The sequence below is a fragment of the Panulirus ornatus genome, chromosome 38 (genome assembly GCF_036320965.1).
Source record: "Panulirus ornatus isolate Po-2019 chromosome 38, ASM3632096v1, whole genome shotgun sequence".
Classification (NCBI taxonomy): domain Eukaryota; kingdom Metazoa; phylum Arthropoda; class Malacostraca; order Decapoda; family Palinuridae; genus Panulirus; species Panulirus ornatus.
In genome coordinates this window covers 27,300,589-27,320,864 of record NC_092261.1, presented here as the reverse complement: position 1 = coordinate 27,320,864, position 20,276 = coordinate 27,300,589, and the positions used below count along the sequence as shown (strand labels likewise).

The 20,276-nt window shown below is 39.1% G+C and overlaps 1 protein-coding gene across 4 annotated transcripts in view; it reads right to left on the bottom strand.

The window, feature by feature from the left end:
- The window catches only part of LOC139760934 (teneurin-m-like), an 874,918-nt gene that overhangs the window by 174,955 nt on the left and 679,687 nt on the right, over window positions 1-20,276 (bottom strand). For all 4 annotated transcript variants that reach the window (XM_071684720.1, XM_071684710.1, XM_071684711.1 and 1 more), the window contains one exon: window positions 7,191-7,417. In XM_071684720.1, the coding sequence (XP_071540821.1) occupies window positions 7,191-7,417 (227 nt within the window). The remainder of the gene's footprint in view (window positions 1-7,190; window positions 7,418-20,276) is intronic.

Genomic DNA, 20,276 nt, shown 5'->3' with positions numbered 1-20,276 from the left:
CTCAATTCTGGTGGTCACATTGAGCTTTTAGAAGGCAAATGATCTTTTTTGAGATCCCCATAGATTGGAAGCACTGAACTCATATAAGGATCAATTCTTCAATTGGTTGGGCCTGATCTTAAGAAAAGATGTACAGCTATTGACACTTACAGTGGCATCCCAAGCACTGTTTCCTGACACTACAGCCTAAACGTTTTCCATGTACTTGAAAGTATATGTGGATGTATCAAATATTCCTGTATGAGATCTGACCCTCATGTTATAAACTTTTTGTTGCTGTACCACTCTTATCACATAAAAGATATTTCTGATGTAAAACCAAGAGTAATAATCTTTAATTGTGAAAAAAACACTGACAAAAAAAACCCCACATGACTCACCTGATATGCCTGAAAACAGTTATGAGGTCCCTCATATGCCTGGCAACAATGCAGCATAAGTTAATGTGCATGCAGGATTTGTTCATGATGACACAGCAGAAGATTATGCTCTACTTAATCACAGTACACTCAAGATGATAATCCTTTAATATACTAAAGCTATACCTTTGGGTGCTTAAAAATCTATTGTACATGCTCCAACACAGGGTTATGGCAGCACTTCCAGCTAATAGAGAAGGTCCAGAGGATGGCAACAAAGATGGCACCAAAATTAAGAGAGGTTAGGGGCCATGAATTTGTCCATTACAGAAAAGAGATAAGTAAGGGAGGACAATATCACAACCTTTATACTTTTACACCAGCCTGATGATATGACAAGAAAACACTTTTTTGAAAGATACCAAGAGAGGACTACCAGAGTCCATAACTTGAAACTGAGCAAGAAACATGTTGGAGAGGCTGTAGGTAAGTAAAGATAAGGTGAATAAATGTGAAAGGATGAAAAAAAAAAGTGAAAGTAATGTGAATAAATGAGATTAAGTGAATAAGCTTAGGTTTGATCATCTAGAAGCTTGTGTAAGTAAACAGGGTGTTCACATAAGTTTCTGGGTGGGAATACTGATCACTTTTAAAGATAAACTAAAAACAGCTATTTCTGTTTAATCCCAGAGCTAAGCTAGGCAAGAGTTTCAAATCAGAAGTGGAGTCTGGTGGGGGAAAATAACACAATCATACAGTTATAAGAGGATTGGATGAAGAGAATTATGTAGGTCTTACAATGGATGAAGAAAAAAAATGTCAGAGAAAATCTAAATAATGAATCATCTAGAACAATAAGGTAGGGGTAACTATTAGAATCTACAAAGAAATAGGATCAGAAGTTTTAGAAGTTGGAGGGGGAAAAAGAAATGATAAATCAAATTGAAGATTATGAAGCATATCATCAGACAGAACAGGAAATTTGAGAACTGAGAAATATAGTCAGAGGACATTGTAACAAAATCGAATCAGGTGAAGGGATTCAGTTGGAATGTAACAGAAATCACACTTGACAAAATTACATCATAGAAAAAGTTCAGGTTTCTCCTGGATTTCTTTGAGACAACAAAAAATGGAAACATCTCTCAGAAAGATCCCAGAAACTATTGAGAAGTGAGGGGAGGAGCAGGAACAAATTTGGACCTGTTGTATAGAAACAAGAAATGACTGATGTAGTGAAACAGGTATTTGGAAAATCATTAAGTGAAGCTATAGAGAGGTTAAAATGTTCTGTTAAGGGTAGAATAATCAAGGAAGTATATGGTATGTTAGATGGAAGGTTTAAAAAGTTCAGAGAATTCTGGATCAATGCATGCTGGCAAAAATGGATATCTTTTATAAAAGAAAAGATACAGAGGCAGATGAATCATCATTGCAGGAATTAGCAGAACCTTTGTAAAGCTGGAGGTCAAGGTGTAAATTAATGATTTTTGGAATGGAAGAAGACCATATTCCAGCCAAAGTGAGATGGGAAAAAGGAAGACATACTGACTCAAGACTATTAGAGACTAGAGACATACCAAACGCAGTCTGAGATAGAGGAAACAAGAAAATTAGTAGACACAATCATGACAAAAGGAAAAGACACATAATGATTACATTCAATAAAGAGTTATGTAGCAAGCTAAGAGACTTGAAAGCAAAGATGAATTCAGTAAGACTTTCATTGAGGTTATAGACCAAGGACAAAAAGAGAGAAAGAACACAGTTGGAAGGCAAAAAACTGAGGCATAAAAAACTAGAAAAAAAAAAGAAGAGTCCTGCTAGTACACTAGAAAAGTCAGAAATGTGAAGTGATGAGAATGTCAACCCAAATATAGTGTTTACAAATGCAGATAGACTAGAAGTAAGAAGAAAGAAGATAGAGTTCAAGGATCAAATCAGGGAAAACAAACCTGAAATTGTTGGAAAAGCAAAGAAAAAACACTAAAAAGATGCAGTTTCATCTGATCTATCCAAGGGATACACTATACTGCAGTCAGAAGGGAAAGAAGGCAGAGTAAAAGGACTGGGCCTCTTAACAGGGGAAAGCCTTAAGTTTCTGGAAATGTTGAAGATGGCCCATTTCAACAATATATAATGGGAAGAGCAGAAAAGAACTGAATTGTGAAACTTATAGTGTACAATCCTTTAAAGAATTCAAATGTCAGAACATATATGCAAAGATAATGAAGGAACAATCAGGATAGTACATACAGCAGTGAAACATGCTCGGTGCAGTAAAGCTCTGATGATAGGGGTAAAAACTGGGAGAATCTGGACTTTCAAAGAGCTATAAGTCCTTAGAATATTTACCGTACAGAAATATTTCTTTATGGATCTGGAGAAGGCATATGATAGAGTTGATAGAGATGCTCTGTGGAAGGTATCAAGAATATATGGTGTGGGAGGCAAGTTGTTAGAAGCAGTGAAAAGTTTTTATCGAGGATGTAAGGCATGTGTACGTGTAGGAAGAGAGGAAAGTGATTGGTTCTCAGTGAATGTAGGTTTGCGGCAGGGGTGTGTGATGTCTCCATGGTTGTTTAATTTGTTTATGGATGGGGTTGTTAGGGAGGTGAATGCAAGAGTTTTGGAAAGAGGGGCAAGTATGAAGTCTGTTGGGGATGAGAGAGCTTGGGAAGTGAGTCAGTTGTTGTTCGCTGATGATACAGCGCTGGTGGCTGATTCATGTGAGAAACTGCAGAAGCTGGTCACTGAGTTTGGTAAAGTGTGTGAAAGAAGAAAGTTAAGAGTAAATGTGAATAAGAGCAAGGTTATTAGGTACAGTAGGGTTGAGGGTCAAGTCAATTGGGAGGTGAGTTTGAATGGAGAAAAACTGGAGGAAGTGAAGTGTTTTAGATATCTGGGAGTGGATCTGGCAGCGGATGGAACCATGGCAGCGGAAGTGGATCATAGGGTGGGGGAGGGGGCGAAAATTCTGGGAGCCTTGAAGAATGTGTGGAAGTCGAGAACATTATCTCAGAAAGCAAAAATGGGTATGTTTGAAGGAATAGTGGTTCCAACAATGTTGTATGGTTGCGAGGCGTGGGCTATGGATAGAGTTGTGCGCAGGAGGATGGATGTGCTGGAAATGAGATGTTTGAGGACAATGTGTGGTGTGAGGTGGTTTGATCGAGTAAGTAACGTAAGGGTAAGAGAGATGTGTGGAAATAAAAAGAGCGTGGTTGAGAGAGCAGAAGAGGGTGTTTTGAAATGGTTTGGGCACATGGAGAGAATGAGTGAGGAAAGATTGACCAAGAGGATATATGTGTCGTAGGTGGAGGAAACGAGGAGAAGAGAGAGACCAAATTGGAGGTGGAAAGATGGAGTGAAAAAGATTTTGTGTGATCGGGGCCTGAACATGCAGGAGGGTGAAAGGAGGGCAAGGAATAGAGTGAATTGGAGCGATGTGGTATACCGGGGTTGATGTGCTGTCAGTGGATTGAATCAGGGCATGTGGAGCGTCTGGGGTAAACCATGGAAAGCTGTGTAGGTATGTATATTTGCGTGTGTGGACGTATGTATATACATGTGTATGGGGGTGGGTTGGGCCATTTCTTTCGTCTGTTTCCTTGCACTACCTCGCAAACGCGGGAGACAGCGGAAAAAAAAAAAAAAATATTTCTTGTATCAGCATGTCACAAAGCACACTAGAATTGGAAGAAATGATACATCACCATACACATATTATTTTCACAAACAATAGCATGGAAATTGAAAATATCATATAGGATACACCAACTGTACTGCTTCAGTCTGATTATTTAAGCACAGAAATGATAGAGATGAAACCAAACTCAAGAAGAGATACCTCTGTATCTATATTGCTGATAACTATTCCCTCCTGGAACTCCCATCAAGGGGATGGCCACAGCAAAAGTCTCCACTTATCCCTGTCTTTAAATGCCTCCCTTGCATACACCATTCCGTGCATTCTTCCCCCATTTCTCTCCCTAGAGTATACTTCCACTCTGTTCACCTTGTCACACATGGTCTTCCTCTTACACCAATCCATTTAATCATACAATCATACATTCTACTAGTAAGCTCCCCATGTTACATTCTTTCCATACGCCCAAACCATCACAAAGTATAATGTTTCACCTACTCTACCACTCCACAACTCATTCACTTTGCATTCCCTGCCATACCACATCTCTCATACACCTATTCATTAAACTCTTCATTCCATCAAGCCAAACCACAAGCTCCTCTCAAATAGCTCATTTCCACACCATTGATTCTTGACCTCTGACGCATCCCATGTCCATGTTTTGGCTGCATAGGACTATGCTGTCCCGTAATGCTTTCTTCGCTTCCATACTTACACCTCTACCCTTCATTATTCTATTAAGGGACCCAGTGACTTTTCTATCCTGTACTGCTCTCTCCCCAATCTCTCCTTCCATATCATCAAACTCACCCAAGATAGCTCTCAAATACTTTGATTCTCTTACCTCTTCCAATGAAACTTTGGAAAGATTATTGAAGAGAAGGTAGAAGATAAGCCAAAACTATTCCATAAATTCATTGGGAGAATACTGTCATTTAAAGAGCAGGAAATAAAGCTAAAGGATTCAGAAGGAAGATATATAAAGGATGATATAAAGGTACCTGAGGAGCTGAATGCAATGTTCAAAAGTGTTTCTTGAGTGGAAGATATCATAGCTCCAACAAAAGTGAGGTGGAATGGGGAAAAGGCATTGAAAAGCCTTTAACATATTCAAGAGACACAAATAAGATAATAATAGGCCTTGGTCCTGTGCTGAAGATGGTGCATATACATTTGAAAAGTCCCTTGAACTGATGTTCCAGATGTTGTTGGAAGAAGGTAAAATGGCAAGGGAGTGGAAATGGACAAATGTCATATTAATATCCACAAAAGGAAACCAGAAAGTTTTGCTGAATCACAGAACAGTGTGATGAGTGTGGTGTATATAATGCTGAAAAGATAATTAGAAAACAAATGAATGATTACAGTACTTGCAGAGAAGAAATTTACAAAGTGAAAACAACATGGATACAGGGAAAGGAATTCATAAGATCTGAGACTTCTGATAAAAAAGACACGGGTGGATTGTGTGTGTCTGGACTGCCAGAAGCAATCTGATGCTGTACCACATAAGAGGATGGCAAAGAAGCAGGATATTCTGGAAGGAGTAAGGGGAACTCCTTTGATGGACAGAAATGATCACTGTAAAAGATAAGAAAGGGAGCATGTCAGAGGAGCCGTTGGAATGGGTTAAAGTGACCAATGGAAACATTGCTTCTGCTGATCTATATAAATGACTGGCAAAAAGGATTGGATTCCTACCTGAATGTGTTTGCAGATGATGCCATGATCATTAGGGGATGAAAAAATAAATGAGGATTGCATCAACTTACAAGAGGACCTAGACAAACACTAAGGCTGGTCAAATACATGGTTGATGATATTCACTTCCAGTAAATGTAAAGAAATGAAGGTTGAGACACAGTGAAAGAAAGACCTGATGTGAATATTACCTACCAGCAAATAAACTGCAGAATCTGCATGTGAAAGGAATGTAGGAGTCAATATTTTACCTAACCTGTCACTTGAACCTTATCTTAGAAAAACAGCAAAGGACCTAAACTGTCTACTGAAAAATATCAGAACTGCATTCAGGTATATGGATATGAAATATTCATCAAACTGTTCACATACTATATTATGCTAAATAATAATATGCTTCTCAGTTAAAGAAGAAAAGAGAACTAATACAGAAGCCAGAGGAGGGGAAAAAAAGATGGTTTTAGAGTTACACTGAGTTACAGAGGCCACAAATATGTTCACCATGGAAGAAAGACAAGTAAGTAAAGGAAGACAATCACAGCTTTTACATTTTCCAACCTATTTTGATATTTCAACCATTTTCTTTTTAATGGTACAAAGATAGAACAATCAGAGTCCATATCATGAAATTATGCAAGATGTGGGTAGGAAAAAATGTGAAGTGCTTTTATAGTATAACAGTAGTGGGTGAAAGGAATAGAGTGAAAAATTGTGAATTAGAACAGGATACAGAAGTTTCAAAGGATGGAGGACTCACAAGTGTAGAACTCTTTCTCCACACACAGATATGTAACAATACATTCCCTAAAGGATGCAAATGATGCTCATAAAATTCACACAGCAAATCTGCAGTATGCACTCAACATTTCAAAACACTCTCTATACTTTAAACCAAAAATCAATTTTGTACAGCATATACATGAATTCTTGCAGGAAATACTGACTCTTTGTACTTCAGATTTTTGTCTCCACAAGCTAGACTTAGCCCCTTGCTCCTAACAATACATTGTTGGACCTCTCAATAAATGGGTTGTTACTGTACTTACTAAGCACTTACTAAACACGCTAAGTCCTTATGGCACATTGACTCTGCAGATTCTTATCACACATACAACAGGTGATACCATAAGTGTAACAGATGTCATGCTCCTAAAAGTCTTAATCTTTGCTAAAGAATAGATGATATCTTTTGAGGATGACATAGAACATTAAGATAATAATGTATAATGCTTAAGATAAGAGATATCAGAAAATAAGTCCCACTGACCATGTGATAAGATAAACTGGTAAGAAACTACGACAAAATGATAAATAGAATTTTCTAATCAAAATATGTTACAAATTAAAGAAAACAGATAAAAAGAAAAAGAAAGCAAATGAGATACAATGACTTGTAAAAGTCATTAATAAATAAGAGATATAAAGCTGTCTCCTACACAGTTAATATCAATATTACTCCATGCAACCATTAGACAGACCTCGGTCATTGTCCATTTCATCATTACACTGGGTTTCAAGCATGGTAGAACAATCAGGTCCATCCCAGCCTGTCTCACACCGGCAGTACCAAGTACGATCAACTGAAGCCTCACATGTACCCCGGTTACGACAGTTGCCAGGGCAGCCAGAGAGTGTGCAGTGCCGACCGTTCCAGCCAGTCATACATACGCATGTGCCATTCTTGCACTGACCATGTTCGCTGCATCTATAAATGGGATAGATAATCATCAAGGACTTTTGTTTACATAGTTTTTGTCTGGTTATTTTCTTATCAAGAAATTGCTGTTATTCCTGAAAGCTTTCAAAGTTTGTAAATATTAATGGTAGTAGTTAATTGCAAGATTCTGCAAAAAAAATGGTGCATCTCTGACAGACTTTGGGAAAGAGGAGATGCAAATTTAGGAGAGAAACCATGTGTGATGGGTGACTTGAATAGATAGGTGAAGATGAAAGTGAAAGATGGAGTAATAGGTGGTTAATGGGGTCCTGGTTGTAAATGACAAAGGTGAGAGTATATGTGGATTGTGTGCCTCAGCAGGCATGTGTTGCAAATATGTATTTCAAACATAAAGATGTTCAAAATTACATAAAGTACATATACAGGTAAGGTGGGGGTACAGAGTATGATCAGTATGTCTCTGGCAAGATGATATATGACATGTATGGTGCATGATGTATGATCTAAGAGAGGGTTGTGGAGAGGTTTATCAGATGTTTTTCTTTCAGTGACATGGCACAGGCAGAATATGCCCCAATCAACACCATTTTGGGTGAAAGAAAAAGCACAAGGAAAGACTGAAATTAATCACGGCTTCATATTTGTTTGCAGACCTGACTCTCAAAGGAAGAAAGTTTACATTAAAAAAGGGAGAGAAAAAATCAAAAAGAGAATTCCACAGCTTAGCTGTTCAAGGGAAGAAGATGACTTCCCAACAGATAATTCTCCATTAGCCATTCTCCACACAGAAACTGTGGAAAGCAGCAGGATAACTCATGTCACAGGTCCAAATAGTAGGGTTGGGGACACATGCAAACAACTCAAGAGAAAAATGGCCAAAATCTTACCTATAGAAAAAAGAGCAGCAACATCATGGTGTACAGAAAGAGAAGGTTGAAAGGAGGGGATGCCAGTCAATTTAATGAGATGGAAGGCTTTGATCCCATCCTAGGTAATACAGAGGTTGAGGATGAGTGAGAAGCTGTATGCAGCTTTTATGGATTGGGAGAAAGCATTTGACAGAGCAGAATGCTTTATGGGATGTGTTAAGATATAGGGTAGGGGGACAACTCTTGGATGGTGTGAAAGCTTTCTATAGAGAAACATCTGCAAGTGTATGAATGGATGGAGAGCTGAGCAAAAGTTTTGATAAATATGTGGGTGTGAGGCAGGGTTGTGTGATGTCAACGAGACTTTTTAGCATGTATATGGATGGAGTGATAAGACAGATGAAAGCAAAACCAGGGAAATGGGGTGCAGAGATGAAGTGTGATGGTGACGTGTGGTTGCTAGCAACATGCATATTTGTGAAAGACACTATTATTTGCTGAGAGTGAGGAGGAGCTGAAAAAGGTTGTATGTTTAATGATGTGTATAAGGTTAAGTCAAGTAATGGTGTCTGAAAGGGAACTGAGTGAAAATATAGATTTTGCAAAGCCATACAGAATGTGTAATACATAAGAGGAAGAAAGACTGGAGGAGGTGAGAGAATTAAAGTATTTAGGAGCTATCTTGAGTAAGTTTGGTGACATGAGGGAGACATAAGGAGACAGTAGTACAGGGCAGAAGAGTCATTGTGTCCCTTAATAGAATAACGAAGGATAGATGAGTAAGTATGGAATGTATGGAAGTGAAGACATAATCCTCCTGAACCTAACTGAAACATAGACACAGAATGACTTACTGAGGCCAAGAATTCACACTGTGAATATGAGCAATTTGAGAGGAGCATGTGGTATGAATAGATGGAGAAAGAAGTGAGGGGGTGTAGAGAGATTTGGTAAGACAGGGAATGAGAAGGGAATGAAATGTGGAGTGGAAGAGTGGGTGAAATGTAATACTTTGATGTGGTTTGGGCATAAGAAAAGAAAATAAGATAGGGAGTTTGCAAGAAGAGTGTATGACAATATCATTAAAGGGGTGGGTGTGAGAGGAAGACCACCTGTGACATGGGAAAATTTAGTGCAATGGTACAAGACAAAGAGAAATGGGGGAAGAATGCATGGAATAGTGTATGAGAGGAGAGCTTGTAAGGACAGGGATAGGTTAAGACCCTTTTGCCATAGCCACCCCTTGATGGAAGCTCCAAGAGGGAACAGGCATCAGAGATACAGACAAATATACAGGTACACCACCAAATTTCAGGCAACTGATGGTTCAGCACCTCCTTTGGTCCGGAAAAAATTACATGATGGAACTTGAAATTACCATGGCCACCAGATAAGTTTACTGGGCAGCCACAGATGGCGTTGTGTGTAGGGTGTACTTATTTACATTCTTTACACTGCAATTGGTGGTGATACAGTAATTCTGTGAGATTCTTAGCTTATTTTGCTCTAATTTAACTCTAGCTATGGCTTCAAAGACATATGAGAGTGTCAGTCGTGGTGTCAAACGTAAACACCAGTCCATATCGATCCAAGATAAAGTAGAACTGTTGAAAAAAATAGACCATGGAGTTTTGGTGCATTAGCTGTGTGACATCTACAGTATTGATTCATCAACTACTTATAATATAAAGAAGCAAAGGGAGAAAATATTGAAATTCTATGCAGACAGCGAATCCAAGAATCAAATGATGATTAGAAAGACTATGAAAGATGGTAAGAGTACTGAGCACAATCGAGTGATGATGAAATGGTTTCGACAGCGTCACAGTGATGGGGGGGACTTGTTAGGTACCAGGCTAAAGTGTTCAATAAAGAACTTAAATCATAACATGAGCATGACTATAGTGAAGCATGGCTTCAAAGATTCAAGAAGAGTGTACAGAGAAAAATGGTCTGCAAACCACAAAGGAGCTGCCGAGTATATGGACGAATTTGCAAAACTCATAGCTAACAAGCACCTCAGTCCTGAACAGGCTTATAATGCAGATGAAACTGCATTAATCTGGCAATGAACACCTAGGAAAACACTAACAACAGAAGACAAAGAAGATCCCTCGGATTCACACAATTTAAGGACAGACTTACCATCTTAGGATACTTAAACATTTAATATTTGTTTAATTTCAATTTCTAGCAGTCCATTGTTATACTTTAGACACATGGAAGATGTATAATTAGTGGGTTAGAGGTGTGCTGATGAATTATTATTACGTGACCACGGTTGGTCCGGCAAAATGGTTAATCCAACAAGGCTTTGGAACCAAGAGTGCTGGTAAATCAGTGGTGTACCTGTATAAGATGAGCCACACCAGAAGTGTGAGCAGTATTCCATACTTGCATCCTTGGGCAAATAAGACCCTGTAGATATGAAATAACTGCTCACATGAAAAATAATTATAGCAGCAATAAAACAAACCTAGTTTGTGAGAAGTAGACTTTGTAATGTTGATTATGTAGGGTTTCCAGACAGAGTGAAGGACATGATTATGCCCAATATACCAATGTTTCTGCAGGGTTGAAATGTGGTGTTTTGAAAATGAACTGAGGGAAACATATAATATCTAAAAAGAGATATAGGAAAAAGTTGCATTTTAGCATTATTAAGGTTTACAAAGTCGCTTCCCCACTCCAAAATGCTGCACGGGTCTGAAATGAGAGAGGTAATATGATCAGTATGAAAAATAGAATGAATATGAAAGGGAAGAGGAGAGAAGTGAGCTGAAGTATGTAAAGTGGAATCATCAGCATAAGAGTACATAGGGTTTAAATTGGAAGAAAACAAAGGTCCGAAATGCGAAACGAAATATGATCAGTATGAGAAACAGAATGAATATTAAAGGGAGGAGGAGAGGAAAAGAAACTTGATGTAAATTGAAATCATCAGCATAAGAGTGAATAGGATTTGAAGGAAAAGAGAGAAGACCATTTATGAGAAAAGAAAGAAAGTACACAATAGGAAAAAAACTTGAGTAACAAAGCAACTGATAGGATATTGGGGGGAAAGTTGCTCCGTGAACGACTGCTGTGATGGAACAGCCAGAGAGAAAACTATGCATCAGAGAACAGGAAGCAGTGAAACCATTGGAAAGGAGTTTAGAAAGCAAAGACTTAAGGCACACACCATCATATGCTGTGGAGATGTCGAAGGCTAACACAAAAGATTTACCAAAATCCCTAAGAGAGGAAAACCAGAACTGAATCACATAGTAGAGGTTGCCAATAGACCTGGCATTGCATAATCCATGATGATGATCTGAAAAAAGGGAATGGAACTGTGAGTGTTTGAAAGAGTGAGAGTTTAGGAGACTTTCAAAATCTCTGGAGATAGCAAAAGTAATAGCAATGGGCAATACTCGAAGGAATTAGTAGAATCTCTATTCTTGGGGATGGGCTGCACCAAAGCAAGCTTCCAAGAGGAAAAGAGAGTCTGGATTTTCGATTAAGTTAAACAGGTAGGCAAGAATTGGTGCTAGCTCAAAGGTATGGTCCTTAAAACTTGACGTGTATCATCTGAACCATATACTTGTCAAGTGAAGTTATGGTAGAACCTGAAAGAACTTGCAAGTGGAGAACAGAAGTGATGGCATGGGGACAGATGGAGGAGACAGGGCAGATGATCAGAAACTAAATCATCCAAAGCTGATTAGAGGGAAAACAAGGTATCTAAAACGACAGCTTTATCAGCTGGATAGTTAGCAACAGACTGATCAGGTCATAAATAGGAGGAAGTGTGAATTACAAAAGTCATTGGAGATGATTTTAGTTAAGGACCCCAATAAGATTTGTCAGGAGAAAAAGTCAAATTAGCAAACTTTTCTTGTTTTGGAAGTGTGCTTGACTCTTTGAGGAACAGCTTTGCGTTGATTCCAAAAAGATATGAAAGTAGAATTTCCGGGTCTGGTGCATTTCTGGTCTGGCACTCACCATCCCTGATGCAACAGGCATCAGAGCAAGGGTAATTAAACCACAATTAAGAAAAAAAAATCAAAATAAGATCCTAACCCTGATAATCTAGGCATCCCGACCCTAGAAACCATACCCATTCCAGGGAAGCTGCGCAGGGATAACCTTTAAGCTCTTCCAAAGGGCCAAATTTGGCATACGGGGGGGAGGGGAGATTGGGGATGAGCATGCTCAAACAAAACAAAATGGTGTATGAATAGTGGGAGAGTTCAGAGGTTAAAATGAGGTCAGGTGCACTAGAAGAGTGGAAATGACAGCTGGGAATTTGGGAAGGGTGTTTAATCAACTGTTCCAAATCATTAGGAGAGAAAAAGGAAAGGCCTTGGTTCTACAAGGATCATCACGGTTAGAGCCTAACTAATCCATGTAGTGCACATAGAAATCCCTACCATGGAGGCTCTCAGCATGTGGATGTGAAGAGAACAAAGCTTTGTGGAAACAAGTCAAATAGGCAAAGAGTTTAACATAGTTGAGAGAGAGAGAGAGAGAGAGAGAGAGAGAGAGAGAGAGAGAGAGAGAGAGAGAGAGAGGGGGGGGGGGGGGAGGGAGAGGGAGAGAGAGAGAGGGAGAGAGAGAGAGAGAGAGAGAGAGAGAGAGAGAGAGAGAGAGAGAGAGAGAGAGAGAGAGAGAGAGAGAGAGGGGGGGGGGGGGGGAGGGAGAGAGAGAGAGAGGGAGAGAGAGAGAGAGGGAAAGAGAGAGGGAATAGACTGTAGAGAAATTCTGAGCCAGATGGTTTCAAAATTATGAGACTGAAAGCCCATGAAGTGAGCAATAGGTGTTTTGATAACACTTTAAGCAAAAACACCACCCTAAGAGCATGAATAACAATAAATATTGTAGTTGGAGATCTGATAGAGCAAAGGAGAAGCAGCCTTTGACAGCTAGATCTCTAAAAGAAGAAAAAGATCAGGAAAGGAGGTAAACAAGAGGTCTTCAACATAGGGAAAGTTAAAATTAAGGTTGTGAATGTTTCAGAAATGGACAGAAAAAGAGCCAGGTCTAGGAGCTGTAGCTATGGAAGTGAGTTGGACCCCAGTTGCATGTTGGAGGTCAAGGGGGCCCTGGGATCTACTCAACCCATCTCAACCAGTGGCACTGCTCTAAACTATAAGAGGGTTGTACTGTCACAATTTCAAAGTATTGAAATTTAAGAAAAAATAGAAAAGGAAATAAAGGTGTGCGAGAGTTGTACGTTGTCAAGTGTTGCATATGGGGAAAAGAGGTTGTGGGATTAAAGTTGAACAGCAGCAATCCACATGTGGATGAGACATGGGAAAAAAAAGGCAGCAATCTTGGCCTGAACAGGGGTATGTAACAGACATTGCAGTGCTAATTCAATGTGCTGCTGCAACTATTCCTCCTAAAACCCAGGAAGAAGTACCTCCCTGGCTGGTGGTTGCCTGCCATCCACTACTAGTATGATAGAATAACAGTAGTCATTGCCACCTACTACCTGTATTGAAGATCTCAGTACATGGATGTACAGAGAGCAAAGCTTTGTGGTAAAATGTCAAATACTTGAAGAATTGTACATAGTGGAAGGAACTAAGGAAGTAAAGGGAACATGAAAGCAAATTAATAGAGAGTGGAGAGATTTTGAGCCAAACGGTATCAAAGTTAAGAAACTTAAGGTCCACAAGCCAATCAGTAGGTGTTTTTGTATCACAGGCCCCACAGACCTTTCCATGGTTTACTCCAGATGTTTCACATGTCCTGGTTCAGTCCATTGACAGCATGTTAACCCCAGTATACCACATTGTTCCAATTCACTCTATTCCTTATATGCCTCTCACCTTCCTGTATGTTTAGTCCCTGGTCGCTCAAAATCTTTTTCACTCCATCTTTCCACCTCCAAGTTGGTCTCCCACTTCTCCTCGTTCCCTCCACCTTTGACACATATATCCTCTTTGTCAATCTTTCCTCACTCATTCTCTCCATGTGACCAAACCACTTCAAAACACCCTCTTCTGCTCTCTCAACCACACTCTTTCTATTACCACACATCTCTCTTACCCTTTCATTACTTACTCAATCAAACCACCTCACACCACATATTGTCCTCAAACAACTCATTTCCAGCACATCCACCCTCCTCCGCACAACTCTATCTATAGCCCACACCTCACAACCATATATCATTGTTGGAACCACTATTCTTTCAAACATACCCAGTTTTGCTTTCCGAGATAATGTTCTCGACTTCCACACATTCTTCAACGCTCCCAGAACTTTCGCCCCCACCCTATGATTCACTTCCGCTTCCATGGTTCCATCCGCTGCCACATCCACTCCCAGATATCTAAAACACTTTACTTCCTCCAGTTTTTCTCCATTCAGACTTACCTCCTAATTGACTTGTCCCTCAACCCTACTGTACCTAATAACTTGCTCTTATTCACATTTACTTTCAGCTTTCTTCTTTCACACACTTTACCAAACTCAGTCACCAGCTTATGCAGTTTCTCACCCAAATCAGCCACCAGTGCTGTATCATCAGCGAACAACAACTGACTCACTTCCCAAGCTCTCTCATCCACAACAGACTGCATACTTGCCCCTCTTTCCAAAACTCTTGCATTCACCTCCCTAACAACTCCATAAACAAATCAAACAACCATGGAGACATCACGCACCCCTGCTGTAAACCAACATTCACTGAGAACCAATCATTTTCCTCTTTTCCTACAAGTACACATGCCTTACATCCTCGATGAAAACTTTTCACTGCTTCTAACATCTTGCCTCCCACACCATATATTCTTAATACCTTCCACAGAGCATCTCTATCAACTCTATCATATGCCTTCTCCAGATCCATAAATGCTACATACAAATCCATTTGCTTTTCTAAGTATTTCTCACATACATTCTTCAAAGCAAACACCTGATCCACACATCCTCTACCACTTCTGAAACAACACTGCTCTTCCCCAATCTGATGCTCTGCATATGCCTTCACCCTCTCAATCAATAGCTTCCCATATAATTTCCCAGGAATACTCAACAAACTTATACCTCTGTAATTTGAGCACTCACTTTAATCCCCTTTGCCTTTGTACAATGGCACTATGCAAGCATTCTGCCAATCCTCAGACACTTCACCATGAGTCATACATACATTAAATAACCTTACCAAACACTCAACAATACAGCCACCCCCTTTTTTAATAAATTCCACTGCAATACCATCCAAACCTGCTGCCTTGCCAGCTTTCATCTTCCGCAAAGCTTTTACTACCTCTTCTCTGTTTACCAAATCATTCTCCCTAACCCTTTCACTTTGCACACCCCCTCGACCAAAACACCCTATATCTGCCACCCTATCATCAAACACATTCAACAAACCTTCAAAATACTCACTCCATCACCTCACATTACCACTACTTGTTATCACCTCCACATTTGCCTTTAATGTGGAAAGGGAGCTGTGGTTTCAGTGCATTACACATGACAGCTAGAGACTGAGTGTGAATGAATGTGGCCTTTGTTGTCTTTTCCTAGCACTACCTCGCATGCATGCGGGGGGAAGGGGGTGCCATTTCATGTGTGGTGGGGTGGCGGTGGGGATGGATGAAGGAAGCATGTATGAATATGTACCTGTGTATATATGTATATGCCTGTGTATGTATATGTATGCATACATTGAAATGTATAGGCATGTATATGAGTGTGTGTGTAGGTGTTCATGTATATACATGTGTATGTGGGTTGGGCCGTTCTTTCGACTGTTTCCTTGCACAACAACTGACTCACTTCCTAAACCTTCTCATCCATAACAGACTGCATATTTGCCCCTCTCTCCAAAACTCTTGCACTCACTTCCCTAACCACCCCATCCATAAACAAATTAAACAACCATGGAGCCATCACGCACCCCTGCCGCAAACTAACATTCACAGGAAACCAATCACTTTCCTCTCTTCCTACTCATATACAATCCTTACATCCTTGGTAAGAACTTCTCACTGTTTCTAGCAACTTACCTCCCACACCATATACTCTTAAAACCTTCCACAAAGCATCTCTATCAACCATAACATATGCCTTCTCCAGATCCATAGATGCTACATACAAATCCATACGTTTTTCAAAGTATTTCTCATGTACATTCTTTAAGGCAAACACCTGATCCATAAATCTTCTACCAATTCTGAAACCACACTGCTCTTCCCCAATCTAATGCTCTGTACATGCCTTTACCCTCTAAATCAATACTCTCCCATATAATTTTCCAAGAATACTCAACAAACTTTTGCCTCTGTATTTTGAATACTCATCTTTATCCCTTTTGCCTTTGTACAATGGCACTACAAATGCATTCCGCCAATCCTCAGGCACTTCACCATGGTCCATACATACATATATACTTATTATTTATTTAATTCATTATACCTTATCGCCATTTCCCGCATCAGCGAGGTGGCACCAGGAAACAAACAAAGAATGACTAATCCACTCATATACACACACACACATATATATGTAAACACTCATACATGTACATACACATACATATAATATCAACATAAACACAAATACCTACATATACATATGCATACACAGACATATACATACATACACATGCACATATTCAAACTTGCTTACCTTCAATCCATTCCCGGTGCCACCCCATCCCACAGGAAACAGCATCGCTGACCCCTACTTCAGCAAGGTAGCGCCAAGAAAACAAACAAAAAAAGGCCACGTTCTATCACAACCAGTCTCTACTTGTCATGTGTAATGCACCAAAACCACAGCTCCCTATCCACATCCAGGCCCCACAGACCTTTCTATGGTTTACCCCAGATGTTTCACATGCCCTGGCTAAGTCCATTGACAGCATATCGACCCCAGTATACCACATCGTTCCAATTCACTCTATATATTGATGCCTCTCACCGTCCTGCATGTTCAGGCCCCAATTGCTCAAAATCTTTTGCACCTCCAATTTGGTCTCCTGCTTCTCCTTCTTCCCTCCACCTCTGACACATATATATAAAATATATACCGTGACCTAACCTCAAAGGGAGGATAAATACCTGGGCAGACTGTGGGGTAAATATCACAACTAAGATTTGAACCTACATGCTTGATCCCAGGCAGCCTGTGAATGTGTCAGGGTCAACAAAGTGAACTGTTAGACTAGGTAACATGAAAGCAGAATCTGATAACACCTTGCTGGAAATATCTTATTCATTATTACCCCTGTACCAGTTTCTATGAGAGAGGTCCTATTTTACCCAGGATGTTTCCACATGCTCCTGCAACCCAAGACTCTGCTAATTTCAGCTACAGGTAAATGTAAACTCCTTTTGAGAGAGAAGTTCTTTGACAAAACTGTACTCCTAATGAAACAGCCTCGGCAAAGGATACTTTTCCTTCCAGTGTAGCCTTAAGCACGTTCTTGTTAACAAACTGAACCAAAGATAAAAAGGGATTAGAATGAATTCAGAAATAAGCAACAAAGTCAGTATGTTACTCAGGAATAATCTTTAAGAAAAAAGTCTAAGACCTACAACCTAAAGAAAACACAGCCTCTAAGGAGAACTAATAAATTTTCATTATATAAATAATGGTAACTAACGAAAATTTCCTCGTGTTTTATATAGATTCAACGACCAGAATAATGGCATGAACATAAAGATATAATTTTAACATCAGTGAAAGCTTTTTCACTTGTGGAGTTGTAGATAATTAGAGTAAGTCACCACTGGATAAGTAAATGCAGACTATTATGCCTTTAAATCAAGGCTACAAAAACATTCCAATGATATCTGTTACTGTATCAGTAAAAAGTTCTACTTTGAGAAGAATGAAAGCAGCTTCTGCATTTTCTTTTTCAGAGTTCTGACATAGCTGAGTCATATCTATTTAGAATAGAGAACTTTTCCTGTTCACACTTTCATATAAAATTTTTATGGCAGTATACTTTCTTCATACCAAAAAGTGTTTATTCAAAACTTTTTCCTGTTGGATGTTGAGCTGGAGGAAGAGGTGGGTAGTGAGGTGCCCTGTGCTTCAACAACCTGTTTCTGCCACATTTAAGCTTATGACTAAAGATAACCTCATTATGTACCATCAGGTCTCCTGATATCTGTCTGTCCTATACTTCCATCTAATGGAAAAGATCCATAGGGAAGCATAAGAGAATGTATTTGAAAAAAGAGATGAGTTACAGATGAAGCACAAGATTAAAAATCTATCTGCCATGGAAGAGAAAAGAATAAAGGGGGACAATTACAACCTTCAAGTTTCTCAATAAAATGAACTATGTTGACAATGAATACTATCTTGTCAAATACAAAGAAAGAGAAACAAGAGTTTATAGCAAGAAACTAACCAAGACATTCATTAGAAAAAACGAAAAGTACTTCCATAGTAACTAAACTCTTGAGCAATGGGATGAAAAAAGTATATGACTGTAAATGTAGACAATATATAAAAATCTATTAAGTTGTAGGATAGGATAGACTAAGTGATGGTATCCTACAAATGTTGAACTCCCTACCTGTACTATGTTAATGGGTAGTTATAGATAACTAAAAGTTGCTACCAGACTGTAGAAGTTAGCACCAGCCACTGTGTCATTGTTATACCTTTCCAGTCACTCTCCATGTCTTCTCATAAAAGCAAATGAGGTGGCAAAAAAATTTCCACTCAAGTGCAAAATGGTAAATTTGTAAAAGTACTCTGACAAGTGTTGAATTACTGCTATGCCAGGCAGCTTCTCCTTTGCCACAGCCAAGTGGACCGGTGTCAGCTGAAGCAGCATTTTGAATCTATCTTGAGCTAATCCACCTCTTTTAAGGAATCTCTAGTCTGGTAAAACCACTATTCATGGTCATTGATCTAAGAACAATGGGACTTGAATTAACATACACTTCAGCCTCCTAGACTCTTGAAGCATATGAAAGTCAGTTCAATTGCCAATATTCATGAACATCTAACTGTGTGCTGGAATTAAAGAACTAGTACTCAATGACTGGGTACCTGGATGAGGTTTCTGAGTCAAATGACTCAGTCTTTAACTAACTTTACAGGCTCTGTATTTAAGATCATATGCAATCAGGAAAAAGGGTGATAGTTATGTTGCTCTAAAAAATGAGCAAGTCAATAATTTAGCTTTCTTTAACATTTTAATCAGAGATGGGTCCATGCTGATATGACTGAAGCTCTAGAAAGATTAAGTACGGGAAAGTAATCTAAGTGATTGGATACTGGTGTTTGGGGAGGTTTGGGGAAGAGGAGCTTTTCTCTAGTGGCGAGCACTGGGTTCACTGATGTGAATCTGACAGCTAGATAAATACTTTTAAACAGCCACTTAGGGTTAGTTTGGTGATCACTTTCTCATACTGAATAATTCAGCCTCTATTTGTCCTCCTGCATTAAGAAATGTCAGAAAAACTGTAGCTCCTTTAGGTCACATTATCTTACTCAGACTGTCATCATAGAAAATGACAAAGAGTTTTGAATAGTCTTTGCAGTCTGAAGAGAGTTATAAGAAATCATTTCATTTTAAAAAACATCAGAAAAATACAGTTCAGGACACTGTTTCTTGCATAAGCATATTTTCTATATTCTTTATATCTTTTTTGTATAAATTCATTCAATCATGGGTGTTTGACTCTATTCCTAAAAAATTATGTAACATGACAGAGCTGTCATGGTTATGATCAAAGCTTACAATAATTCCTTATTCTCCTGCAATGGAGTTTACATTTGCTTATCCATAGTTCTCAATCATTCATATCTATAACTTTGCAAGATATGGGAGGATGTCTTAAAATTTCACTATAATACAGATGTAACGACAACATACTTATGAAACACTTCAAAATTCCATTATTTTAATGCCTGATACATGTTCTGTGAATCTGTAGAAACAGAAGAGGTCCAAGGCTGTGGGCATTAATAACGCGCATCTCTTTCATTCTCCAAATTTCATGTTTCAGGTTATACCTCATTATACGGTAATTTCAATACTCTTCATTGCA